Genomic DNA, 26,926 nt, shown 5'->3' on the forward strand with positions numbered 1-26,926 from the left:
CGGGGGTGCAACCCCTCCTGGGGTTGAACCCTCCTCAGGATTCGCCCCTGAGACGCACACTCTTGTTCAGTGTCTCTGCACAGGCCCGTTTGGGCTGGGCCAGAGCTGTCAGTTCAATCAGAAGACAAGGAGCACCGACCGGGTGCCGGGGTTTTTCTGGGCCCTGTGGCCACTGCAGTGAACAAAACAGACCACGCATGCTTCCTGCCTTTGTGGAAGGAAACAGACACAGATGAAAAGGGGAATCCATTCGGGGAGATGACTGCAAAGAAGTACAGGAGAGAGACTGTAGGGAGCGGTGTGTTTTAGTTGACATCTGATCAGAATCCTGAGGGAGGTGGGGAAGCCTGTCTGTGGGGTAGTGAACAGCCAGTATACAGACAGGGAGGGTGCCTGGCCTTTACGGGGAACTTTGAGGAGGCCAGTGTGAGTGGAACTGGCTGAGTGAGAAGCCTAGGTGTGTGATATGCAGAGTCTCGTGTGCTAGGGTGAGAATTTGGGACTTTATTCGTAAGAAGAAACCTTTGGGGGGCTGTGGTAAGGATCGGCATGGTATGCTTTATATCTTAACAGGATCCCTGTGGCTGAAAGGGTCTGGGCAGAACCTGGGAGATGGAGGAGACCAGGCTGTGATCAGGCAAGAGGAGCTAATGGGGTGTTGACAGTGGAGGAAGTAAAGAGGACCAGGATCTGGGTTCCACTGGGGTTGGTTTGTCCTGCCAGTGACTTGTAGCCCTTCCAGGGAAGTTGTGGTTTTTTGTATGATCAGGAGACAGAATGCAAAAGGGCTTGTTTGTCCCACCTTGCAGAACAAGACAACTGCTATACTAGAGGACAAGATGTCCTGAAGGAAGCCTGATGCCCTTAGTCCGCCACTAGTGTTCCTTGTAATTCTGTGGCTTCCTGGCCCCATTGCTCATCCTATTTGGAGCTGAAGGCCACCTGGCTGCCTGCTTTCCATGGAGCCAACCAAAGAGTTAAGATGACTATGCCTCCTAACTCCTCAAACCTATTATGGAGCCACATTGAAGCATCCCAGCTGTGGGGCCATCTCCCAGGCATGAATGCTGAGCCTCCTGGCACTCGTGCCCATCCTATGGCCAGGCTCCAGTCCCTCTTCTATTAGGGAAGCATCATGATTCTGAAGACCATGGTGGTCACCACATTCCTGGGACCTGTAGAGACAGAAGGATGAGGGCTGAGTTAGCACCTGTCCACGGGGTCTCCCAGGTGGCCCAGTGGTGAAGAACCTACCTGCCAATGTGGCAGACACAGGAGACGTGGGTTCCATCCCTAGGTCGGGAAGATTGCCTGGAGGAGAACATGGCAACCCGATCCAGTATTCTTGCCTGGGAAATCCCATGGATAGAAGAGCCTGGTGGGCTACAGTCCATGGGGTCGCAAAGAGTCAGACACAACTGATCGCGTACACACACACAGCTTCACACTGCGAGATTCAGCCTGTGAGGGGTGGGGAATTGCAAATATCAACACAGTCCAAATTCCCTGTCCTAGTGGAGCTAACATTGTGGTTGTGGGCCGGGGTGGGGGGGGGGGGATGACAAGAAACAAAATACACAACACCATTATACATTCTATTGGGGGGGGGGGGAGTATGAAAGGGGATTTGTGATGAGAGGGGAAAGATGGCAACTGTAAACTGGTCAAGAATGGTCACACCATCTGTTGCAAGTCCCGAAAGAGGTGGGACAGGCAGTGAGGCTGGTTCTTGGAAGAGTGTTGCAGGCTTAAGGAACAGCAGGTGCAAAGACTCTGAGCTGAATCACGCCCAGCTTGAAGAGTAAACAAATAGACTTTGGAACAGGTGACATGCCTCCTTACTTCCTGCTAACACACAGTAAGGCTTGTCTGGTTTATTTCCCCCATGAGGTGAAAGGTCTCCCTCCTTTCCTGATGCTGAGCTGGCCCAGGTGTGATGTTAGCCTTGGAGATGTAGTATGGGGGAGGGGACACAGGAAGCCAATGGCGCCATCTCTACCTCCTCCTCCCTTCAAGCCACCGACAGCGGCTGGATCTTTAAAAAGAAACAAGTGGGAGAAGTAGGTCGCCCCTGTAGCAGCTCAGCCTCTATTCTGGAGTGTCAGCACTTCCTTTCACTGAGCTCACCTGCCCTGACCTGGGAAAAGTGAAGAGGGAGGAGAATCAAATTCAGGTTTTGGTGAGTCACACAGTCCCGGTTTCAAACTTTTCTGGTGTCTGTTAGCTGTGTGATCTTCGGTGAGTTATTTAGCCTTTCTGTGGTTCAGGTTATTCATCTGTAAAATAGGGATAAAATACTGAAACATCTAGAGTGAAGTTCTAAAGTAAAAACAATGCTCATATAGCCAACATTAACCCTGACATTCAAAGGGGGCTGTTATTGTTTCTCAAGGTGAAGCAGTTGTTTTGTGTCTGGGGACTGTGTTTGATAAATACCTTGAAATGTGGGTGCAGAGTGATGAGATGCTCAGGCAGGGAGGCTGTTGTAAGCTGAGATGTGTTTGTCGCTTATCTCAGATTCCTGTTTGGGCTTCAGTTTTTTGTTTCTTTTTTGCACTGAGCTCTTTTAGTTGAAGTAAGTTTGCTGTGTATAGGGCTGTCGTGAGAATACCATTTATACACTGACAGGCAGTAGGTGCATAAGAAATCAGGGGGCCTTTTGTTTTTCTTTTCTTTCTTTCCGATTTTTGATTCAGTACTGAAATTCACCATCTGGGGAAGAGAAAAAGACCCGTGATCATACGAGGGCCAATACTGTGGATCATGCTGGCAGCAGCGGTCACATTCTTCTTCCCGGACTCCTCCCCACAGAGCTTGCGCAGAGCCGCTGGAAACGACAAATCAAAAGTGGGGGAGAAGGAAAAAAAAAAAAAAAAAAGTAGGGGGAGGAGAATTTTCTTGGAGGTCCAGTGGTTAACACTCCGCACTTCCACTGCAGGGGGCACAGGATGGATCCCTGGTCAGAGAACTAAGACTCCCCAGATGCCACACTCTGCGCCCCCACCCCCCCCAAAAAAGGAGGAAAGAAAGTAAAAAAGGGGGTGAGAATTAACAAATTCTCTCCTGCATCTCCAACTCGCTCCCTACCCGACCCTTATCTGAGGCAACCCCTAACCCTGAGCAGAAAACTGATTTGCAACCTCTCCCTCAACCTCCAGATCTAGTCACAGCCCCTCAACCTCGTTCGTCCTGCTCAACACAACTCCGGAAAATCTCTAGACCCCTCAGGTTTGAGTCGCAGCCAGAGTTCGTAAGCTCGGCGACGCCTGCGCAAGGCAGGATGGGATTCGTAGTTCTAGGCCCTCAGGTCGCACGAGGGCAGACCATTGCGCATGCGTAGGCGGCTTTGGGCGCGTGTCTCTCAAACCCGGTTCCTGTTCAGCGGAGCCGGCTGAGGTGGGAGTCGTCTTTAAGATCCTGACTCTTGGAGTGGAGTGTGGCTTCAACTGACTCGTCCCAAATCCTGGCGGCCTCAGTTTTCGTCAAGAGAGGCCTTAGGTATCTATTTTTCATGAATGAACGGAGCCAGGACTGACTTTGTCAAGGGCAACTGGACTGAGAAATCTGTCTCCTTCCAGGCTGGGGCTAGAGTTAACCTGTGCCTCCCTGCTGGCCAAAACGGCCTTCCGGGCAGGACTGGGATGTCCTTTGGGATTAGAGCCCTAGTTGATTCAGTACATATTGGTTTAGGGAGGGTCCAAATGCAGTAAAAGGACCACCTTAAACCTCGGGGAGTAAACACCACGTTTTTGAGGAACAATTTACTGCAGGTTTTGTAATGCTTAACTTGGATTATCTCTAACCCAGCAAACTATTCTTGTATCTGTTTGACAAATGGAGAAACTAAAGCTGGAATGGCAGAAGGTCGCCCACCTTTTTTGTCAGCAGGGTGGAGACGTGAATGGGGGTAGGGTGGGAGAGGAGAGAACCGGGACTCTCCTGCTCCTGGAAAAGAGGTGCCCTACTTTGTCCTCAGACGGTGCAAGAATCACGGAATGTCTTTTTTTTTTTTCCATATTCCTGTCCTTAAATTTCCTGAATTTTTTCACCTCATTCTGATTAAGGTAGAGAAAGGAAGTTCGGTCTTTTGCTCTAGTGTTTGTTTTATTATTTCACTTCGTTTAAAATTTTAAGTCCTCGTAGGGTGCCTTATATCTTTGTCAAACGGCACTGTAAATAGATAACGCAAAATATGGCAGAAGCTTCTTTAGGAACCCAGCCAGTCTCAGGCACTCCCGTTGTCTGGCTTTCCCTTCTTTGTCTGTGGGGTATAAAGTCCACCTCAGGCTCTGTCCCCTCAACTCTGCTCGCACAGTACTCCTGCTAAGTACTCTCAGAATGGGGGAGGAAGGCACAGTTCAGTTCTTGCGGGGGGGGTGACAAAGTGCAGATGGTTCTGGCTGAGGGGGGTTATACCTGAAAGTCCCGCGCGCCACCAAACTCCTGGTTCCAGCAAAGAGCTCCTGTCAAGCCAGCGAGGGAGGCTGAGAAAACGAGACGGTGGGCGGACCAGCTGGCCAGAGAGGCCTAGAGGGCCGCCAGCTCTTTGGTCACGTGACCCGACCTCGGCGGGGCCTAGGTCTCACTGGTGCCAGGCCACGTGCGACCGCTGCTTCTCGCGATTGGGTCATTTAGGCCTATTTGAACGGCCTACGGAAGCCGCCGCGGTTCATATACAGCCGCGTTTTCTTTTTCTTTCTTTCTCTTTTTTTTTTTTTTTTTTTTTTTACTCCCTCTCTTTGGCTCCCTCCTTCCGCGCGAGTCTCAGGAGAAGCCGCAGCTTAAGGCCTCGCTGCCGCCGCCCGAGGCCGGGTAAGTGAGCCTCACCCGGACCCCGACCGGCTAGGCCCTGGTTTGCGTCGACCCCCGCCGGGCTCCGGGCCTGCGCTGCGCGCGGCCCGGGCGTCGGGGCCGCGCCTGACCGAGAAAGGCCGAGAACCTAGTTGGGCCCAATTGGAGAGGCAGCGAGAATGGGCCGGGGCGGGGGATGGGGGAACCGAGCCTGGCTTAGGGGGTGGGGCCTCGGAGCCGGGCCAGGTCCCGGTGCCGCGAAAATTGGGCCAGTGGGGCGGCTGGGGTCGGGCTGGAGGGGCTCTGAATGGGGGAAGTGTATGGGGACTACTTAGGGCCTGATTGGGGGACGTCGCGAGGATCGGGTGTGTGTGTGGGTCTGTTTCGGCGGGGCCCGGTTGTGTCTGACTGGGGAGGCCCCGTTGAAAAGTTGGGGGCGGCCGTTTTGGGCCCTGATAGGGAGGGGCGTGAGACTTCGACCTAAAGGGCTGTGCTGGCTCTGACTTTGAGGCGTAGCTGGGTGCAGTTGGGGGAAATGCCCCGGGGGGTATTTGGCCAGGCCTAACTGAGGGGAGCTGCAGGGCTCGGACGAAGACGTTTTCCGGCTTGAGGTGGTGGGGGGCTTGGTCCAACTTGATTGGGGGAAGCAGTAGTGATCCATCAGTGGGAGTTAGTGCTGACTGGGCCGTGGGGTTGTTGGAACCGTGTGGGGGGAGGCTTGGCCAGGCCTGATTGGGGAAGCGACAGGGACTCGCCCAGGGGGCTTCTGTTGCCGAATAGGCGGGCCTTGGCTGACTCTCATTTGGAGAGGCATCGGGGACCTGTCTGCCGACTGTTCTGGGTCTGATTAGGGGAGTCGCTGGACTGCGTGCCGGCACGGGAAAGACCACAGGGGCTGGGACGCTGTCGTGTTCAGGGGCAGGGCCCCTGAATGGGGAGGTGGCTGGGTCCTCGCCTAGCAGCCTCGAGGGAAGTGGAAGCCTTAGGGCCCGCAGCCGAGCGCGGTGGCATGGGCCGAGGTGGGACGATGGCCCGGCGTTGGGTGGGATGAGGATTCTCCGGGTCCCGCCGCCGCCTCGCATGGCCCGCTTCCACATACCCCCGCCCGCGCTCCCGAGCCCGCGACTGCGTGGCCTCTGAATGGCGCAGCTGGCGGGGACCCCGCACTTGGGCGGGCGTGGATCGGCGGCCTCCGCCTGTCCGCCGAGGACACTCCAGTCCTGCTACCACGGCCGCCGCCATCACCTCAGTGGGGGCTCAGCCTGGGACTGCCACAGAGCCTCCGGGATCCGGTGCTGATCCTGGCCCCTACTCCCGCAGTTCGCCTTGCGCCATGGACTGGCAGCCAGACGAGCAAGGCCTCCAGCAGGTCCTTCAGTTGCTCAAAGACTCGCAGTCACCTAACACAGCCACGCAGCGCATCGTGCAGGATGTATCCTTCCTTCCTTCCGGGTCTGGGGGGACCCGGCCGACAAGTGCATCTCGCGGACAGGAAGGGGTCGAATCCCTAGTTCCCAGGCTCTTTCTGCTGCAGCAGGAGCGGACTTCGGCAAAGAATTAAGGATTAGAATTCTTGGGTCCCTTTCCCAGCAGAGAAGGAGACACTTTTTGCTGGTGCTTGGCTTTAGTTTAGGTTTGTGAGTAAAATTTCCTTTTTTCAGTTGGTCGTTTAAAATATTCTTAAACTTTTAATCTCTTTATATATACCGTATGCAAGTTTCACTTGAAAGTGTGAGGTCCCTTTAAGAAAAAAGCTTGCAGTGTTGAATTGCTAGTGAGCAGAGCTGAGTAGCCTCTGCTAATCTTCAGATACAGCGGAGTTTGTTCACCCTCTCCTGCTCTGGCCAGATCTTCAGGAGTGGTGGGAAACAGGCATGTTCCCCTACCTGCTGTATGAATCTCATGTGTCTGAAGTGCTTCCTTACTCTGGGCATGGGGGTTGACACGTGGGGTCCCAGGAGTTGGCTGCCCAATCCTAGTAGTCAGAGGTTATATGGCAGTAATGGGGGGAGTCCCACCCAGGGAACGCCCCTGTCTGCCAAGACCCTTAACAACCTAGCAGAAACTCAAACAACTGAACCAATTTCCTGACTTCAACAACTACCTGATATTCGTCCTGACGAGACTCAAGTCGGAAGGTATGCCCTTGGCGCCCCTCCACCCAAGGCGGACCCTACTTTCTCCCCTGTGGTCTCCTGAGCCCCGGCCCTCTTCCCACAGATGAGCCGACTCGCTCTCTCAGTGGCCTCATCCTCAAGAACAATGTGAAGGCACATTACCAGAGCTTTCCACCGCCTGTGGCCGACTTCATCAAACAGGAATGTCTCAACAACATTGGCGACGCCTCCTCGCTCATCCGGGCCACCATAGGTGAGAGAGTGCAGCGAGAGTTGGCCTGTGATGATGCTCTGAGCTGGCCCTCTTGGCCACGAACCTTCTCAATGTGTTAACAATGTTGATTCACTGAATGTTCCGGCACTGTGGGTGGTGGTACTGTTACTGCTCCCATTTTGCAGATGAAAAAACTGAGGCACATAGATGTGAAGAGTCTGGTCTGGCCAGTAACAGAGCTCAGAAGTGACCAAATCAGGTCCATGCTCTAAACCATTCCCTCTTGAAAGAGCCGTTCTTACTTCTTACGCAGTCACTCAGTGTCCAGAATTTTCTGTTATCTCTGAGGATATAGCAAACTAAAATATGAGGGCTCCCTGCTAATTCTCACCAGTGATAACTTAGGAGAAATGTGGGTTAGGTTTGTGTTGGAACCTTCCTGTCTCTAAAAGGCTGCCTGAGGAAGTTACAGGAGGAAGACTTAAGAACTTTCAAGCAATTTTACCTTAAGCCTTTTCACTACTGATAAACACCAGCCCTACTATTTGTTCCCAACTTACTCCCCTCCCTCAGTTTTACTGAGATGTAATTTTATTTCATTAGTAATTCATTAATTTTAATTAATTAATTAGTAAGTTCCCCTACCAGTGATTGAACCTATTCCCTTAGCAATGAAAACGTGATTCTAACCACCACTGGATAGCCAGTGAATTCCATTGGATATAACTGACATATAACTGACTTAAAATTTTAAAATTTAAGTCTGTCAACTTTAAATATTACTTTAAAGTGGAAATGGTATATAACTATTTAAAGCAAGACAGTGGTTAGGATTCTTACTGCGTGGGTCTGGAGTTCAACCCCTGGTCAGGAGCCTTAAGATCCTGCAAACTGTGCAGCATGGCAAAAAATAAGGTGGGAAGGGGAGACAGATTTGTTTGCTCTGTACAGCAGGGTAGACTTCCCTGGTGGCTCAGTTAGTTTTGGGAGACACAGGTTTGATTCCTGGGTTGGCAAGATCCTCTGGAGAAAGGAATGGCAACGCACTCCAGTATTCATGCCTGGAGGATTACATGAACAGAGGAGCCTCATGGACTACCCAGACTCAGAGACGACTGAGCCTTGGACATTTTCACTTTCAAAGGGAAGGTAGCCTTAATCATAAATGCAATGAGAACAAAAAGATAGTATTAAAAATTTGAGCTAGCTCCTGGACCTGCTGGAAGTGTTGATCTTGGGGCCTGTTGTCTTTGTTCAAAGTGATGCTTAGTCTTCTCTGAGGCCACCAGGAGGAACTGGACTTATCAAACTCATTCTCGGCGCCAGTTTCTGCTCTAAGTACTTGAGTTAAATCATTGAAGCCTCCCAATCACCCTAAGCTTGTGGGATCTTAGTTCCGCAACCGGGAGTTGAACCCCAGGCAGTGAGGTTGTGGGATTCTAACTACTGGACTGCCAGGGCAGTCCCAGGAGGATGGTGTTCCTTATGGCCATTGAGGCATGGAGCCCTTAGGGCTCCATGGTGATGGGGCCAAGGTCACACAGACAGGGATGGGCCTGGGCACTCCGTTGCCAGTCTGCCCACTGCAGGGAGTGCCTTTCCCAGCAGACATGGGAACCGGGGTCATCTGGAGTGTTGGCGATGGCAGCTTCCCCCCTTGGGCTCTAAATATGCTCTCTGCACTGATACCACCCATATTCAACTCAGCTGCCAGACTGCTGCGGAGTCCTGGCACTTCACATGCCTACTGCAGGTCGCACTTGGGTCTCTAATAGCAGGACGCGGTCCTCCCCGAGGCCGCCATGGCCCTGCATGACGTGCCTCCTCCCCCTCCAGCCCTCATCTCTTGCCACTCTCCCATCATCCTCTGCTCAGCGCCTCTGGCTCCTTACCATCCATCTTGGAGCACACCAAGTCTGTGCATGACCCTGGACTTCTTATACCTGCTGATCCGCCTGCCTAAGATGTTCTTTCCCCAGGGACCTAGATGATTTCTCCCCCCACCTCCTCAGGTCTTTGCTCAGATAGCAAGTTGTCACCCAGCAAGGCCTTCTTGAGTCACCGAATTAAAAACTGTTACCTTCACCCTCAGTCCTTGCTAAGTCTTTTCTCAGTTCTATTTCCTCCCTCAGCTCTTGGCATCTGACCTCCCAGGACTTTTACTGATTTATCTTTATCTCAGGCAGCCTCCCTCACTAGACAGATCCGCTCCTAAAGGCAGGGATTTTGTGTTTAGTTCTGTGCTGTATCTCAGGGCCTGAGACAGGCCTGGCACACAGAAGGACAAAGAGGATCTCAAAAATGTGTAGGGGACTTCCCTGGTGGTCCAGTGGTTAAGACTCTGTGCTTCCAATGCAGGGGGCACGGGTTTGATTCCTGGTCTGGGAACTAGGATCCTACGTGCTGTGTGACCAAAAAAAAGAAGAAACAATAAAGTGTGTGTAGGGCTTAAAGCATGTGTGCTGGTGGAATGATTGCACAGCAGGGAGGGCCGGGGCGCCAGGCAGGCCTGCACCTAGCCTGAGGCAGCCTCCTTTCCCGGCCGCCCCAGGCATTCTCATCACCACCATCGCTTCCAAGGGTGAGCTGCAGATGTGGCCTGAGCTGCTGCCCCAGTTATGCAACCTTCTCAACTCGGAGGATTACAATACCTGTGAGGTAGGCGACCAGCGTGGCCTGCCTGCCTGCCTGACTGGGAGCTGGGGTCCAACTGGGACTCCTGCCCATGTGTCTGCTGCTCTCCACTCAGGGAGCCTTCGGAGCCCTACAGAAGATCTGTGAGGACTCGTCCGAACTGCTGGACAGCGATGCCCTCAACAGGCCCCTCAACATCATGATCCCCAAGTTCCTCCAGTTCTTCAAGCACTGTAGCCCCAAGATCCGGTGTGTGGGTGTCTGCAGGGGGTGGGGAGGGGGCAGGATGGGTAGGATTGGGGGTGACCCGTGTGCTGACCCACTCCCTGCCAGGTCCCATGCCATCGCCTGTGTGAATCAGTTCATCATGGACCGGGCCCAGGCGCTGATGGACAACATTGACACCTTCATTGAGGTAGGCCATGGGCTGGGGAGTGCAGGGGGAGGGCTGAGGGCCCAGCCGCAGCTGATTCCGGCTTCCCTGCAGCATTTGTTCGCCCTGGCTGTGGACGATGACCCTGAGGTGCGGAAGAATGTGTGTCGTGCACTAGTGATGCTGCTGGAAGTGCGGATTGACAGGCTCATCCCCCACATGCACAGCATCATCCAGGTAAACCTGGCCAGGGCCAGCCTGTGGGGGTGCTGTGGGGTGGGAGGCTTGTGGGGAGCCACCCCTCACTGGGCCAGGCCTTAGTCTTTCTCCTATCCCACCCCAGTACATGCTGCAGAGGACCCAAGACCACGATGAGAACGTGGCCCTCGAGGCCTGTGAGTTCTGGCTGACGCTGGCCGAGCAGCCTATCTGCAAGGAAGTCCTGGCCTCCCACTTGGTCCAGTGAGTGCTGTTCTTGCCCTCTGTCCACCCCAGACTCCACCCCTCTGCCTTTCCTTCTGTGCTAGCCTGTCCCAATCAACTGTCTTGGTTTGCTTTTATTCCTGTGTGTGTTTATTTTGCAAATGGTAGGTATGTAGCTTTAATGGATTAAAAATTAGGTTAAGTTATAGGTAGAAAAGATGAAGTCAACAGAGAGGGACTTTCCTGGTGGTCCAGTGGTTAAAATTCCTTGCTCCCAATGCAGGAGGCCCACGTTTAGATCCCTAGTCAGGAAACTAGATCCCACATGCCTCAACTAAAAACCCCTCATGTCACAATGAAGATCCTGTGTGCCCCAACTAAGACCTGGCACAGCCAAAGGGAAAAAAAAGGCAACAGAGGCTTCAGGCATAGCTGGATCCAGGTGCTCAAAGGATGTGAATGGCAGCCTGTCTAGGCTCAGATATAGTTCCTCTGTGTCTACTTTGTTCTCAGGCACAGCCTGCCCTCATAGTAGTACTTTCTGCAGCTTTCTAGCTTGGGAACCTCGGAGTAAAGACATTCTCTCTTTACATTACTCTTTACAGTGTCTCTGTAAAAGTTCTAAGGCTGATCCTCTTTGAATCAACTTGAATCACTTGTCTGTCCCTGACTCTGAAGTCTCTAGTCAAAATCTCTGATCCTGAGGTGCACGGGTTCCAGTGGAGTTGGGGAGGCTGCCCTGCCTGTTAGCTCCCCAACCTGGCCCCATGCTAGGAAGTGCCTGGTGATAGGGCAGGGCCATGTGTCACTGCTTTATGGCATGTTAGGGATCAGGCTTCCCTGGTGGCTCAGTGGTAAAGAACCTGCCTACCAGTGCAGGAGACACAGGTGTGATCCCTGGGTCGGGACGATTCCTTGGAGAAGGAAATGGCAACCCAGTCTAGTGTTTTTCACTGGAGAATCCCATGAACAGAGGAGCCTGGTAGGGTTGCAAGAGTTGGACAGGACTTAGTGACTAAATAACAAGGGGTCAGGCACTATTCCAAGCTTATGTATGGTCTACCCCTCGGCTCCTTGATGCTCCTGCCTGCAACTCCTCTCCACTTCCCTCTTCCCCAGGCTGTAAGCTGTCTCCAGGGCCCTTGCATCCTGATTAACAGCCTCTCTCCCAACAGGCTGATCCCCATCCTGGTAAAAGGGATGAAGTACTCGGAAATTGACATCATCCTGCTGAAGGTCAGCTAGGGCTGACCACCAGTCATGGGCAGCGGGAAGGAAGGCTGGGGCGCTGGGGGCCTCCGGGGGTCTCAGCCATCTGCCTGACTCCACAGGGGGATGTTGAGGAGGACGAGGCTGTCCCTGACAGTGAACAGGACATCAAGCCACGCTTCCACAAGTCGCGCACGGTGACACTGCCCCACGAGGCTGAGCGGCCCGACGGCTCAGAGGACGCGGAGGACGATGATGACGACGACGCTTTGTCCGACTGGAATCTGAGTGAGTGGCCTGACCTGCAGTAGGAAGTGGGGAGTAGGGGACAGCAGGCCCTGGGCTCCCTCTCAGGTGATCAGAAGCGTGTGCAGAGCAAATCATGAAGATTCAAATCACGACCTCAGATCCCAGGGGTTACAGAGAGGAGAGCTGGTGGCCTGCCCCCATGCCTCCCTGAGCCCGCCCCCGCATTTCCCCTCCCACCCCAGGGAAGTGCTCGGCGGCTGCACTGGATGTCCTGGCCAACGTCTTCCGGGAGGAACTGCTGCCCCACTTGCTCCCGCTGCTCAAGGACCTCCTCTTCCACCCTGAGTGGGTGGTCAAGGAGTCAGGCATCCTGGTGCTGGGTGCTATTGCTGAGGGTAAGTCACCCTCCAGCCTTACTGCGTGTGACCTCTGAGCCTCATGCTGGTGTGAGATGGGGCTGGCCTAGGGAGGGCTGGTGGGGGCAAGGCCATCCCCAGGTTGTCTCCAGCTGCCTGTTCACCCCACTCCAAGCAGCTCTTGGATTTGAATCTTCGCCTCAGCCCAAGATCAGGCTTCCCAGGTGGCTCAGTGGTAAAGAATCCACCTGTCAATGCCAGATACACAGGCACCATCCATGGGTTGGGAAGATCCCTTGGAGGAAGAAATGGCAACCCACTCCAGTATTCTTGCCTGGGAAATTGTATGGACAGAGGATCCTGGTGGGCTACAGTCCATGGGGTCGCAAAGAGTCGGACAAGACTTAGTGACTAAACAACAACCACCTCAGCCCAAAGGCCTGAAAGGGACCTCCAAGTGCAAGCCCTCTCCTTAAGTGTCAAAGGAAGGACTTCCACGAGGTCTTAAGCATAATTCCAGCAACAGTAATAACAGGCAGCCCTGTCCTATGAACTTACCGCCACCCGAGGAGGTGGGTTTCTTAGATGAGGAAACTCAGGTACAAAGAGAATTATATCACTTCTCTTGTCACTGGGATGAAGCTGGGCCTCAAACCTGCTCTGACTGCGAGGCTGGCCTGCCGGGATCAGAAGTGTGCAGAGGTGGTGTTACCTTCACTTTTCCGGCTCCCTTTGTCCCAATGGTGTGCACAGGGTGAATTACCAGAGGGCTTTCCAGATCTGTGAAAGGAGACACACTCAGACTACCTCAGCACCCAGATCCGCTGTAACATGTGAAGTGTTCTTCATTTTAGTGGGAAAGATCTCAAGAAATTGACCCTGCGTTGATAAAAATAGATCTCAGGGCTGGGATGATCAAGGGGTGTGCTGTTACCTGTGATCTGCCGTGAAGAGAGAGACAGACACATACAGGGTTTTTGTTTTTTTTTTTTTTTTTTTTAAGAAAGGGAAGATGAAAAGTAAGAAGGAAAAGAAGTCACAGACATCTAAGAAAGGTTTCAAAAGAAAGGTGCTTTCTGTTCACCTGGGTTGCTGCTGCCCATAAAGTCTGAGTTAACTCTGCAGCCCAGCCATCTATGAACTAGTGACCAGATAGCTTCCTAGGTGTCCAAGTGGTAGAGAATCCGTCTGCCATTGCAGGAGATGGAAGAGACGTGGGTTTGATCCCTGGGTTGGGAAGATCCCCTGAAGGAAGAAATGGTTACCCACTCCAGTATTCTCGTCTGGAGAATCCCATGTGGACAGAGGAGGCTGGTAGGCTACAATCCATGGGGTCGCAAGGAGTTGAACATGACTGAGCACACACATAAAGTAACCAGTTGACAGCACAAGCTCTGGGATGGGGTGGAGCTGATGGAAAGGAAAGTATTTATTTATGTATTTTGGCTGTGCTGGGTCTTTGTTGCTGCGAAGGCTTTCTGTAGTTGTTGCGAGCAGAGTACTCACTGAGGCAGGGGCCTCTCATTGAGGTGGCTTCTTTTGTTGCGGAGCACAGGCTCTAGGGTGCATGGGCTTCAGTAGTTGTGGCACATGGGCTTTAGTTGTTTCAGGAGACATGTGGGATCTTCTCAAACCAGGGATCAAACCCTCATCTTCTTCATTGGCAGGCAGATTCCTATCCACAGGATCACCAGGGAAGTCTGATGCCATTGCCCATCTCCACCCTGTCTTTCACTGACTCTGTGCCTCTGAGACAGTTATTTAACCTCCATGCTTTAGTTTCCCCCTCTGCCCAGAAGGGTGGATATGGCCTGGCCCAGTTGGCTCAGCCTTGCCTCTGTGCCTGGTCCTTACAGGCTGCATGCAGGGCATGGTGCCCTACTTGCCCGAGCTGATCCCGCACCTCATCCAGTGCCTGTCGGACAAGAAGGCCCTGGTCCGCTCCATCGCCTGCTGGACCCTGAGCCGCTATGCCCACTGGGTGGTCAGCCAGCCCCCCGACATGCACCTGAAGCCTCTGATGACGGAGCTGCTCAAGCGAATCCTGGATGGCAACAAGAGGGTACAGGAGGCGGCCTGCAGGTGACCCTCGACCCCTGGCCCCACAGACCTCACCTCACCTGCCCCACTGGCTGCCCTCTGGGAAGTGATGATACTTAGGACTCCTGACAGTGCGCTGATTTCTCACCGTATTCGTACTGGCTGATCCCGAGTGCCCCCTTCCTGAACCCCACCCAGAGCCCAGTCCCACTGGTGGCGGCCCACTGAACACTTCTGCCCCTTCCAGTGCCTTCGCCACCCTGGAGGAAGAGGCCTGCACGGAGCTCGTGCCTTACCTCAGCTACATCCTAGACACCCTTGTCTTCGCCTTCGGCAAGTACCAGCACAAGAACCTGCTCATCCTCTACGACGCCATCGGCACCCTGGCTGACTCTGTGGGCCACCACCTCAACCAGCCGGTGAGACCCCACAGCAGCTCCCTTCTCCTGATCCCCCCTGCCCCCTCCCCGGCATCCAGTGACCTGGTGGCGACCCTTGTCGCACGCCAGGGACGTGGCCATGACCTCGACAGGCAGGCGGACAGACCCGGCCCCTGCCCTCGGCCTGCTCCCAGTCTAGTAAGGGAGACAGACAGTTATAAGACAGCGTGGTAAGTGCTGGGCGGGGGGAGCTCAGGGGCCCGTGGGAATCAGGAAGCACCGATTCAGGAGTGGGACTCAGGATGGGTGAGAAGGGAATGAACTAGAAGGACCTGGAGGTCTGGCTGCTTGGCGAGGACCCCAGGAGCCAAAGAAAAGAGCCTAGACCTCATGGTTCAGATGATGAGCACCTCTTGAGTCAGAGGGAGTCGTGTTGGTTCCCAGGCCACCACCCGTACCCAGGGATCCCCAACTTCCTGCTCCTTCTCCAGGAATACATCCAGAAGCTGATGCCTCCGCTGATTCAGAAGTGGAACGAACTCAAAGATGAAGACAAGGATCTCTTCCCCCTGCTGGAGGTGGGTCAGCTTCAGGCCCTCTCCCGTGGCCCTGTCCCACTCCCCTCAGCTCACCTCCTGCCCTTCCCTCTGCCAGTGCCTGTCGTCAGTGGCCACTGCCCTGCAGAGCGGCTTCCTGCCCTACTGCGAGCCCGTCTACCAGCGCTGCGTCACCCTGGTGCAGAAGACGCTGGCCCAGGCCATGGTGAGCAGCCCACCGCCATCACCCCGCCACCCGTCCCTCTGCTGCTGCCCAGCCTGAGCTCACGCCCCTCTCACCCTGCCCTCCCCCTTCTGTGCCCAGATGTATACCCAGCACCCTGAGCAGTATGAGGCCCCTGACAAGGACTTCATGATTGTGGCACTAGACCTGCTCAGTGGCCTGGCTGAGGGCCTGGGTGGACACGTGGAGCAGCTGGTCGCCCGTAGCAACATCATGACACTGCTGTTTCAGTGCATGCAGGTGGGTGGACCCCTCACAGGCCTCTCAGTGGACAGTGGTGACCCCCAGCAGCCTTTGTGGGCTGCCTGGGGTGAACTTGGGGCCTTGGTTATGCCCCGAGGATATTAGAGAGAAAGAACTTGTTAAAAGAACTGGTGGTTATTTTAAAAAGTGATTCAAATGAGATATGAGTAAAATCTCATTGAAAAAGTCAACAGAGTAGGAAATTAAAAAGTAGAAAGTAGGAAATGTGAAAGCACAAGCCCCTCCAACATCACTTCCCCACCCCCAGCGTATCAGCATGGGAAGCAGTTCTAAGTGGTACCCTGTGCAGGGCACTCATTCATGTGCCCCTGAGTCCTGGATCTTCAGATGGGCCTGCAGCCTCGGTGCTAGGAAGAGGCAGGGTCAGCTCGTGCTCTAGGAACTGGGCCCCTAGCTGGCTGGGGGGGGAGCCCTGCCACACTGACCCTCCTCTGACCCCCAGGACTCGATGCCTGAGGTCCGGCAGAGCTCCTTCGCCCTCCTGGGAGACCTCACCAAAGCCTGCTTCATCCACGTCAAGCCCTGTATCGGTACGACACCCATTGCGTCCACACCCCATGACCCCAGCCCTGGCCTCAAGTGATGGAGAAGATGACCTGGGAGCACTGTGACCGAACTGGGATGTATTCGTACTGTCTGATGGGGCCTGCCCCTCAGGTTTCCGGAGGCTTCACCCTGGCTGGTGCCCCCTGCTCAGCACCCCTCTTTCTCCCCACCAGCTGAGTTCATGCCCATCCTGGGCACCAACCTGAACCCCGAGTTCATCTCTGTCTGCAACAATGCCACCTGGGCCATCGGTGAGATCTGCATGCAGATGGGTAAGTGCCCATAGGTGGGCAGGCCCTTTCCCTTCCCATTGGCTTGTTCCCAGCCTGGTGGCAGGACCCTGATTGACAGGTTCCCTATAGAGCAGGGGTCTCCAGCTTCTGGGATCTAATGCCTGATGATCTGAGGTGCAGCTGCTGTAATAATAATAGAAATAAAGTGCACAGTAAATGTAATGTGCTTGAATCATCCCCAAACCATCCCACCCCGGTCCGTGGAAATGTTGTCTTCCATGAAACCAGTCCCGGGTAACCAAAAAGGTTGGGGACCACTGCTCTTGAGCCCTGGTGCTCCTTGAGGCAGGTGCTGATTGGCCAGGGATGAGGGGACACCTCTGAGCATTTTTATCTGAGATGGGGACAGATGGCTGAAAGAACACATGTAATTGGCTTCTCTGAAGAGGCACGGGGACAGGATGTTCTTATTGGACTCATCATCACCTCCTTCTTCTCCAAGCAACTGACTGAAAGCCCCACTGGGATTTTTTGGGAGACTTTGAAGATCCCCCTGGCCCTGCCTACCCCATAGGGAGACGGGGTGGTGTGGTCTCACCCTGGTGTCCAGCAATGACTCCAGGGAGGCTTCTGGTGTTGGGCGGGTGCGGGTCTGTTTCTGGTTGGCCATGGATCCTGGACCGCAGACATCTAGAGATGGCTTTTTGTTCACTCACTGGTTGGCCAGTGTCTGGATGCAGTTAGGGTCAGTGGGTAGTGGGTGGTGTGGGCCACGCAGGGCTCTGACTCTCCTGTCCCCTAGGGGCAGAGATGCAGCCCTATGTGCAGATGGTCCTCAACAATCTGGTGGAGATCATCAACCGGCCCAACACGCCCAAGACACTGCTGGAAAACACAGGTGGGCGCCAGGCCTGAGCCACTGGCTGCCTCCCGGGGGTGGGGCTTCCCAGCCAGGAGGATAGCTGACAGAGAGGTCTTGGGAAAGAACTAGGGAGGGTAATGGGAATAAGGCAGTGGGTAGAGGCCTGGGAAGGGTGTTGGCCTAAGGGGAGACCTGGGAAAGGGCCAAGTTGGATGGGGCGGAGATCCTGACTGGCCCAAGCTTGGGGACCCAGGCAGCTGGCAGGAGCTGTTCCCTTGGGGCCCGTGGGGTGGGGCTGGCGCCTCGTGCTGGAGGCCCCGCCACGTACCCGGGCCGCTCGGGGTTGCAGGTCGCCTGACGAGTCCCTCTGCCATTCCAGCCATCACCATCGGCCGCCTGGGCTACGTGTGCCCGCAGGAGGTGGCCCCCATGCTGCAGCAGTTCATCCGGCCTTGGTGTGTGCCCACCTGGGTGGGGCCCCACCCCATCCCTCGCCAGCACCCACCCAGCCCTGCCCTGCCCACCCATGGATTACACAATGCCCCACCAAGCCCTGACCTCCTGCTTCCCCCAGCCCAGCCCCAGCACCCACTGACCTGCCGCTGCTCCTGTGTCCCCCATAGATGTCCACAGTGCCCCAGCCCCAGGGGCTGATTCCCCACCGCTTACCTCCCCCCTCCCCCCCACCCCACCAAACCAGGTGCACGTCCCTCAGGAACATCAGGGACAACGAGGAGAAGGACTCGGCCTTCCGTGGGATCTGCATGATGATAGGCGTCAACCCTGGGGGCGTCGTGCAGGTTGGGGCAGCTGGGCTCGGAGGGAAGGCGCTGGGGCTGGGCTTGGACGGACCCTCACATGGGATCCGTCACGTTTCAGGACTTTATTTTCTTCTGCGACGCTGTAGCCTCCTGGGTGAGCCCGAAGGATGACCTTCGGGACATGTTTTATAAGGTGAGGATCCCCCAGCTGGGCCCTAATCTAGTCTTGGGAGGTGGCAGGGTGGAGACAGACTGAGATCATCCTCCTCTCATGCTGCTCCGGGGCGCCCCTCACCCCACTTCTCTCACTGCAGATCCTCCATGGCTTCAAAGACCAAGTGGGGGAGGAAAACTGGCAGCAGTTCTCGGAGCAGTTCCCGCCACTGCTGAAGGAGAGGCTAGCCGCCTTCTACGGGGTCTAGACGAGCATCGCGACTGCGAGCATCGCGACTGCCAGGTGTGGGGCCCGTGTTCAGAGGGCTGGCACTGTCACAGGAGCCCTGATGGTACAGGCCCTAACGCCCTCCTCTCCCCACAGGTTTCTGTCTGCGTCGTCGTCAGAGGGGTTGCTGGGGAGCGTGCTGCGTCCAGAAGTCGCTGTGCCCTGGTCGAGGGGGGTTAGGGAGGAGTTAGCGGGACCCAAATCCAGACGCCTTCCCTGTCCATTTACCTGCCATGGCTGGCCGGAGGTTGGTCAGAGGGTGGGCAGGTGGGTGGGGCCTCCACGCTCATCCTAGAAATGGGAGGGGGGTGGGACTTCCTGGCAGCAAGGACCCCTTGCTCTAATTGGGGTCACCTCAGGCAGCCTACTTGGGCCAGCCATGTGGGAGGGAGGCATCAACACGGCCGACCAAATCCGGCTTAGGATGAGGCAAGGGAAAAGCAGGCGGGGAGGGGGGTCCTTGTAGAGACACGTACACTCACACGTACACACATGGCTACACGCATGTGCGGGTGCTGTTGCCAGCAAGGCTGGGCCAGCCGCCCCACCATTTCCCCGACTGCATGGAGACAGTAGAATTAGTGAACCCCTGAGTTAACTTGTAAGGCCTTCCGTGTAACCTGCATCTAGAGTTTAAGAAGCTTCTGCTGTTTTGCCGGAATTGGCAGTGATTAGGGAGGGCTGGGTGGGTTGGGGACCTCCACTGGGACCCTGGGGCGGGGGTGGGGGGAAGAGGATGGCCACCTTGTGGCCACTCAGTCAGCACGCACACGCTTTGGACCTGCTCCGCACACTTCTTGCCAGCTCTGTGGCAGCCTCAGCCAGTGTGTCCCCCTTCCTTCTCCCATCCCAGCCAGAAAAGTTGGGACCACCAAAGTGGCCAGGGCTGGCCAGAGGTCGCCTTTTTCTCCCTCCCCTGTGCCCCAGTGACTTACGAAGATGCTGGGCTGGATGGAAACTTTTCCACTGAAGAGAGCTGGGAGCAGCCAGAGCTGCTGACACCTTCCCCGCTATAAGCAAGTCCGTTTCAAAGGCAGTTCATTTCTCTGCTTCCAAGAGCACTCTTTCAGGCCTGAGTTTTAACACAAGGGCCAGGGCTAGGGCATTTAATTCATGGTGACAGAAGACAAAGGTTTAGGCTTTGCCAGCCAGAAAGAAACTGAAGACTTGGAGGAAGGGAAGGGTGGTATACTCCCTTACCCCCCTCTGGCCCTGGGACTTCTGATCACAGTTCCCAGCAGGCCCTAAGACCCCACCAGACTAGGGCAGTGAAACTTGTGGGATTGTTTGGGGAGTCCTTCACAGTGGGAGAGGCTCCCCTAAGGTGGAGGGGTGGTAGCTTCCCATTTGGCCTAGAAACTGAAACCAAGCCTTGCAACCCCCTTACTGGGGTTTTCTTTTCTCTTTTCCTTGCTTTCTATTTCTTTGGGGGCCTCTCTGCAATTTGCAATTTGCTGGGGTGGGGGTTGACTGGATTCCTGCATTCTGGGGCCTGCTCCATCCATCCCTCTGGGGCCCTGCCAGAGGGGCATTGGTGCACATTCCATAAACCCAGCTGGTTCCCCGCTGTGAAACTCCAGCAGGTCTCTGGAAGCCATTTGTAAAAAAAGAAAAGAAAAAAAAAAGTATCCATTTAATTTTCTGGTAATTCCAGTGCTTTGGAGCATCCTCTGCTGGGTCTTGGGGTGTGTGGATTGGCTGCCTGATGGGATTGGTAACCCCTTCTCCATCCAAGATGGGGGCCTGTTTCTAGTTCTTCTTTCTTTCTTTTTTTTTTTTTTTAAAGAAAACTATTTAATTTTTTAATTTATTTTGGTTGATTTTTGCACAACGAAGTTTCAGCTTCTCAACCTTTTTCCCCTGCCCAGGGCTGCAGACCTTGACTGGCCTCGATCTGCAGTTCCTCTCATTCCCACATCCCCCCCTTCCCCTCATCCTTTTCTTCCTGCGGGCTCCAGGGTCTGTCCATTTGTTACTGTGCTGTGCTGGGGACTGGCGCCAAGGTGGCGTGAGATTCCACTTGTGTAGAACTTTGTTGAGTAAAGATCAGTTTCTTGTGAAACCCTTGGTCTCCATCTGGCCTCTTGTGTCCTTGGGTTTTGGCAGTAGAGAAGAGATGTAGAGGGGGGCCTGGAAAGTTTTAGAAATGGGATGTACAGTAATCAGGTCAGGAAATAACTGGGGGGATGGGAAGTAAGAGTAAACATTAAATGTGGTAACATAACACATGCAACACAGTCTCTGGGACACAATGACAGTCTGGGAGCTCACTAGAACCTGAGCTCACTACAGCACAGATTCAAAATCACCATTGGCTAAAGACTAAACAGTGGCAAGGATGAAGACCTTGCAGCACTCTTCAGCTGGTTTCACAACTCTGGATTTTTAGAATGCTCAGCCCAGCGTCAAGGCTGTGGGGCCCAGGAAAACATGCACAACAGTTAAAGGCAAATAAAAAATCTCTTATCTGGGGATGCAGAGGCCTCAGGATAAAGTCTTGCAACCTCTGTTCAACCCAGCGATCACCTGCATCAACCTGGAAGAAAATTTTAATTGCTGATACAACCAATTTTCATTCAACAAGTGTGTGCATTTTAGTAGAAGAAATAAAGCTAACCAGTGAAACAGCGGTATGTCCCATAGAAAAAAATAGAGTGGGGAGAGGGGAGAAAGTACGTTTTGGAAAATGATCAGTCTTACAGTACTCTGGGTACTTAGGGTAGTCTGCTAAGGTGATTGAGCAAAGAGTCACGTGGATATCAGAAGAGGGAACGGGCTAGTGCTGCTTAGAGTTTGTGAGTTAACCCTGCCTGGCTCAAAAGAGGCTATCGGTAAATGAGATGCTGTTTTCATCAGTAGGATTTTAGGTAGTTAACTTTCACCGAGGGCTCTGCAGTGTAAGTGTTTCTGGGTCGCTAAAAAAAAGACAGGAATCTAGCATGCCTAGACTTCGAACCAGGAAAAAGGGATTTATTTCTGAGGTCCCGTGTCTGTGAGAAGGGCTTTAGGGCCGTGTTTTTCAAACCAGAGTTCAATGGCACTCTGCATCAGCAACATCAGACATGCTAGTTTAATAAACGCAGGAACCAGGAATCTGCATTTTCCAACCCAAGGCCGACGACGTAGCTTAAGAACTAGACCTTTCCGAGGAACCGGCATCTACCACGCTGCCAGTTTCCACGCAGGTTGCTAGGTTCCGGCTGGCGCCTAACGTCATCAGGCAGCGCCGGAAGTTCCGTCGTGCTGCCTAGGAGACAGGACGCGGGCTCTGCGGCTGACAGGGCAGGGCCAGCCGCGCCCACCCGGTCGCCATGGAGCTGCCTCCAGGGCCGCGCGACGATCCCCACGCCTGGGACGATGACTCGGACCCGGAGCTGGAGCCTGACCCCGACGCGCAGGCCGAGGCTTACGTGGCCCGCGTGCTCAGTCCTCCGAAACTCGGGCTGGCACCCCCGCGCGCCCCTCCTTTGCCCGCGCCCACGGTGTCCCTTGGCGCTCTGGAACCGTGGGCCGCGTCCAAGGGCCCGACTGTGGCGGTTCCGGGCCTGCTGAGCCTACCCCCGGAGCTGCTGCTCGAGATCTGCGCCTACCTCGACGCGCGCCTCGTGCTCCATGTCCTGCCACGCGTTTGCCACGCGCTGCGCGACCTCGTGCGTGACCATGTCACCTGGAGGCTACGCGCGCAGCGCCGCGTACGCGCGCCCTACCCAGTGGTGGAAGGTGCGCGCGCCCGGGGGTCGCCCGCCCAAGTCAGGCCTGGGGCGAGGGGGGAGGGGTCCAGGTCCACTGGAGAAAACTCTCAGGCTGCCCTGGCTCAGGGTGTCTGAGGTAGTTACTGGTAGTACCAAAGCCCCTGACCTCTGGGTGGACCGTGAGGCCGATACTTGGGATCCTGAGGCTATAGAAATCCACCTGGATAACTGTGGTCTCTGAACTAAAGATCTAATGACTCTCAGGCCGCAGGTTGCCACTGCGACTTGAAGTCTCAGGCTGTCAGAATCTGCTTGGTGCTCAAAGTGAGACCAAGAATCTCCAGGTTCTGGGTCTAGATGCTAAGGCAGCAACTGGTGATGTCAAAGTCCCATACCCCTAGAGTCTTGGCCGAGGTAAGGGTGAGACAGGGACACAGGTCCAGAGTCTACAACCCTTGAACCTAAGCTATTGTTTAGAGATTGGGATCCCTGATACCAACAGTCACAGACCCTCAAGTTCAGGGTCTAACCTGTGATCTCAGACAAGGGCTGGTGGTCATTCCTTCTGCCACCAAAGTCTTTGGTCCCTAGAGGATAATGAAGCATGGTGATCCTGAATTGACGGGACTTTACTGAAGAGCTTGATTAAAATATAGATGTTTGGGTCAAGGGCTTGGGTTCTGCGCCTTGACAAGGGTCCCAGGTTTGGGATACTGATTTCGGGAAACACTTCCATGGGTCTGGTTCAGGTGGCCAAAACAGGAAGTGTGTTATGTAGTCCTAGCACTTGTGCTCAGCCTCAGGGTTGGGGAGGGTGAGGCCGAGGTTGGACTTCAGCCAGGGGTGAGGCAGGACCTTAACATCCTGAGGTTGGAGAATGAGCCCTGGGAAGGTGATCCTGGGGCTCCAATTACCCAATTTCTGGAAACGGTAAGCAGGAACCTTAGACCTGCATGGCAGGTGGGTGGGCTGGTGGTCCCAAAGCTAGAGCCTGGGCCTCCTTGGGTGGGGTAAGGGATCCAAGTGGGATTCTCTCCAAGTCTTCTGCTCCCCGGAAGCCAGTGGTGAGCTTGGACAGCTGGAGTGGGTGGCAGGGTTCCTGCCCACTGGGGACCCTGGTATTGCATCCACAGAGGAGGACTTTGACTGGCCGAAGGCCTGCATTGAGTTGGAACAGCACCTGTCACGCTGGGCAGAGGATGGGCGCAGGGCTGAATACTTCTGCCTGGCCGATGGGCACTTTGCTTCCATTGACTCAGTGCTGCTGCTTCAGGTGAGACGGGGGTTGGTAGAGGGCCCGGCAGTTGGGGGCCAGGGTGACCCCAACCACACCACCTCGCTCCTCTCCCAGGGTGGGACACTCTGCCTGTCGGGTTCCCGAGATCGCAATGTCAACCTGTGGGACCTGCAGCAGCTGGGGGTGGAGCCCAGCCAGGTTCTGGTCAAGACCCTGGGGACCCAGAAGAACAGCACTCACAAGGTGAGGGGATAGGAGGTCAGGCAAAGGTAGGAGCTAGGAGGCCTGGGTAGGACACTGTGGCTGAGGGCATGGGTTTTGGCACCAGACCTCATAGATTTATTATTTATTTTTATTTTTATTTTTTGGTTATGCTGGGTCTTCATTACTGCATTCTGGCCTTCTCTATTTGTGGTGAGCAGGGGCTACTCTTTGTTGCAGTCCTTGGGCTTCTCACTGCTGTGGCTTCTCTTGTTGCGGGCACCGGCTCTAGGTGAGAGCAGGTTTATTTAGTAGTTGCAGCACATGGGCTCAGTAGTTGCACCGTGAGGCTTTAGGGCGCATGGGCTTCAGTAGTCATGGTGCATGGGCTTAGTTTCTCCTTGACATGTGGAATCTTCCCAGACCAGGGATTGAACCTGTGTCCCTTGCATACATAGGTGGATTCCTATCCACTGTGCCCCAAGGAAAGTCCCAGACCTCATAGATTTCAGTCTTGCTCTGCTACTGTTCGTGTGACTTTGGGTAAAATATATGACTTCTCTGGGCCTCACTTACTGCTTTTGTCCAGGTGTCAATTAGGATGAGGTTGAATGAGGTGACTATGCATTAAGAGCTTCACTCAGGCTCATATAGAGTAGGTGCTCAGATATGAGGTTTACAGATATATGGAATCTAGTTCCCTGACCAGGGATCAAACCCAGGCCGCCTGCATTGGGAGCCTGAGACACTGGACCACCAGAGAATTTCTGTGGAGGTCCTATTCTTAATCACATTGTCATGTGGCCTCAAACCTGTACTGGTGCTAAGGCTCTGAAGTACTTGATTTAGGAACATTATCAGGTGGGGGTGTACATGTTTTGGGCTTCCCTAGAAGCTTAGCAGTAAAGAATCTGCCTGCAATGCAGGAGCCATGGGTTCAATCCCTGGGTCTGGAAGATCCCCTGGAGAAGGGAATGGCAATCTGTTCAGTTATTCTTGCCTGGAGTATTCCACGGACAGAGGAGCGTGGTAGGCTGCAGTCCATGGGATTGCAAAGAGTTGGACATGATTTAGCAACTAAACCACAACAACAACGTGCAGGTCTTGGGTTCTGAAGTCAGACCCACAGACCTGAGCTCTAATCTCTCCTCAGTGCTGACTCACTCTGGGTTCTGTGAAATGGGGAAGATCACAGGACATGGGTCTGGTCCCACAGGGCTGGGTGTGGTCACTGGCAGCGCTGGACCACCGAGTGTGCTCCGGTTCCTGGGACAGCACAGTGAAGCTCTGGGACATGGCAGCTGACGGACAGCAGTTTGGCGAGATAAAGTGTGAGGGGACCTGGGCAGGGGGGCCTGGGTGGGCAGGGCTCTGTGTGGCCCCTGCCCCAGCTCTGTGGCCTGTGTGTCCACAGGGCCAAGGCAGCTGTTCTATGCCTGTCCTACCGGCCAGATATCCTGGTGACCGGTACCTATGATAAGAAGGTGACCGTCTACGATCCCAGAGGTGGGCCCTGGGGCCTAGGTGGGGAGAGCAGGGCTGCCTGGGGTCTCCGGGGTCATTTGGGAAAAGAAACACTTGGTCCTCACAGTCTGACTGGGGTAACAATCACACAACCAGAGGCTGGCCACTCCAAGTGGCCTGTGTTGTGCTGGGGGCCACAAAGGTGACTGGTGTGCGGGATGCTAGGGGCAGAGGAAGCCCTGTCTCCACATGGGATGGGGCAATGGACTGGAGGGCCCCCAGAGGAGGCCATGGAGGATGGAGATCTGGGATCTGGGGGGGCCTCCAAGGGGCTCTGATGTCCCCCTCCTCCCTGGCCCCTCACCCGCAAAGTTGGCCCAGCCCTGCTGAAGAGCCGGCGGCTGCACTCCAGCGCCGTACTGGCACTGCTGGCAGACGACCGGCACATCATCTCAGGCAGCGAGGACCACACGCTCGTGGTGTTCGACCGCCGGGCCAACAGTGTCCTGCAGCGGCTGCAGGTGGGTCTTCCCCCAGGGGCCCAGAGGGCCGGGGCTGCATGGAGTGGCCTGGACCAGCCTGAGCCACTCCATCCACTGTCCCTCCTGCAGCTGGACTCCTACCTGCTCTGCATGTCCTACCAGGAACCTCAGCTCTGGGCCGGCGATAACCAGGGCCTACTGCACGTCTTTGCCAACCGCAGTGGCTGCTTCCAGCTTGTCCGGGTCTGCCAAGGCCCTTGCCCCTGCCCGACTCTCCCTGGGCTGCCTCCCCGCCTCTTAACCCCTGGGGGGCAGTGGGGCACTGGCCTAGGAGAGCCACACCTGAGTGTCTCCTGTCCCTCCCTCCCCCAGTCCTTTGACGTGGGCCACAGGTCTCAGATCACGGGGATCAAGCACTCCCTAGGGGCCTTGTACACCACGTCCACCGACAAGACCATCCGGGTGAGGGCCCAGGACGGTGCCTCTTCTCTACCCACCCTCACCTGCTGGGGACACGTCCCATGACCTTTGCCCACTGCCCCTCACCAGGTACACGTGCCCACAGACCCGCCAAGGACCATCTGCACTCGAAGCCACCACAACGTGCTGAATGGGGTAAGGCCCTGTCCCACGCGCCCCACCCGCGCCCCAAGAGCACCCCTGACTGCTGTCCCTGTCCTCGCAGATCTGTGCTGAGGGCAACCTGGTGGTGGCCGCCTCCGGGGGCCTGTCGCTGGAGGTCTGGAGGCTGCAGGCCTGAGCAGGTGGATGTGGATGTGGGTCTGCCTGCCGGCAGGCGGGGCCATGACCTGTGTTCTCGGGGGCGGGGACCTCCCCCCATGCTGGTGCTGCCTTTGCCCTGCCCCACAGGCCTACGGCACAAGGGGTCCTGGCCACAGCCGTGTGGGATCCCTGGGCTGGGCCCCACGCCAGGGGAGGTGAACTTTGTGTTCTGGCCCACCCAAGGGGGCTGCTTCCCACCCTCGGGCCCTGTTTTTGTTATGATTTGGATGCTGGCTCTTCCTTGAGAGCAAAGGAGAAATAAACCTACTGTACTGGTGCTCCGGCCTGGAGTGTGAGCCTGGTGTCACCTGAGGGCTCTGTCCCTCCTTGCTTGGGACCAGGGTACCAGGGGTGGGTGTGTGTCTGTGAGATGGGGCCTGAAAGCCTGGGCGA

General features: G+C 55.2%; 2 protein-coding genes, 1 long non-coding RNA gene and 2 other non-coding genes across 9 annotated transcripts; 4 read left to right on the forward strand and 1 right to left on the reverse strand.

Annotated features, from left to right (window-relative positions):
* Window positions 1-5: 5 nt before the first annotated feature.
* LOC136155688 (uncharacterized) lies at window positions 6-4,544 on the reverse strand. Its single transcript, XR_010660856.1, has 3 exons — window positions 4,417-4,544; window positions 2,437-2,712; window positions 6-1,175 (listed from the first exon to the last, which is right to left on the reverse strand). It is a non-coding gene; the product is annotated as an uncharacterized lncRNA (long non-coding RNA).
* Window positions 3,363-20,451, forward strand: TNPO2 (transportin 2). Of its 5 annotated transcripts, XM_065917672.1 has the most exons (26): window positions 3,394-3,498; window positions 4,769-4,812; window positions 6,112-6,223; window positions 6,854-6,929; window positions 7,012-7,161; window positions 9,674-9,780; window positions 9,872-10,005; window positions 10,090-10,171; window positions 10,244-10,366; window positions 10,473-10,591; window positions 11,728-11,788; window positions 11,884-12,049; window positions 12,253-12,405; window positions 14,223-14,448; window positions 14,654-14,825; window positions 15,278-15,364; window positions 15,441-15,548; window positions 15,648-15,806; window positions 16,273-16,360; window positions 16,550-16,648; window positions 17,412-17,507; window positions 17,821-17,926; window positions 18,172-18,271; window positions 18,351-18,425; window positions 18,547-18,689; window positions 18,771-20,451. In XM_065917672.1, the coding sequence occupies exons 3-25, from the start codon at window positions 6,125-6,127 to the stop codon at window positions 18,652-18,654; spliced, it is 2,694 nt and encodes an 897-aa protein (XP_065773744.1). In that variant the 5' UTR covers window positions 3,394-3,498; window positions 4,769-4,812; window positions 6,112-6,124; the 3' UTR covers window positions 18,655-18,689; window positions 18,771-20,451. The 5 variants fall into 5 exon arrangements, with proteins under 5 accessions (XP_065773745.1, XP_065773744.1, XP_065773746.1 ...); XM_065917673.1 differs by lacking the exon at window positions 4,769-4,812 and having other exon boundaries at window positions 3,363-3,498; XM_065917674.1 differs by lacking the exon at window positions 3,394-3,498 and having other exon boundaries at window positions 3,513-4,812; window positions 17,851-17,926; window positions 18,547-18,648.
* Window positions 14,507-14,577, forward strand: LOC136156473 (small nucleolar RNA SNORD41). Its single transcript, XR_010661021.1, has one exon. It is a non-coding gene; the product is annotated as a small nucleolar RNA SNORD41 (small nucleolar RNA).
* Window positions 16,402-16,477, forward strand: LOC136156505 (small nucleolar RNA ZL2). The gene has a single exon (XR_010661046.1). It is a non-coding gene; the product is annotated as a small nucleolar RNA ZL2 (small nucleolar RNA).
* Window positions 20,452-21,930: 1,479 nt separating the features above from the next.
* On the forward strand, window positions 21,931-26,803 carry FBXW9 (F-box and WD repeat domain containing 9). The gene is made up of 10 exons (XM_065932145.1): window positions 21,931-22,394; window positions 23,500-23,639; window positions 23,718-23,846; window positions 25,021-25,133; window positions 25,219-25,310; window positions 25,641-25,789; window positions 25,880-25,993; window positions 26,123-26,212; window positions 26,300-26,365; window positions 26,436-26,803. Exons 1-10 carry the CDS (start codon window positions 21,986-21,988, stop codon window positions 26,508-26,510), a joined length of 1,377 nt encoding a protein of 458 aa, XP_065788217.1. The 5' UTR covers window positions 21,931-21,985; the 3' UTR covers window positions 26,511-26,803.
* The last annotated feature ends 123 nt before the right edge of the window (window positions 26,804-26,926 follow it).

The sequence above is a fragment of the Muntiacus reevesi genome, chromosome 1 (assembly GCF_963930625.1).
Source record: "Muntiacus reevesi chromosome 1, mMunRee1.1, whole genome shotgun sequence".
NCBI classification, from domain to species: domain Eukaryota; kingdom Metazoa; phylum Chordata; class Mammalia; order Artiodactyla; family Cervidae; genus Muntiacus; species Muntiacus reevesi.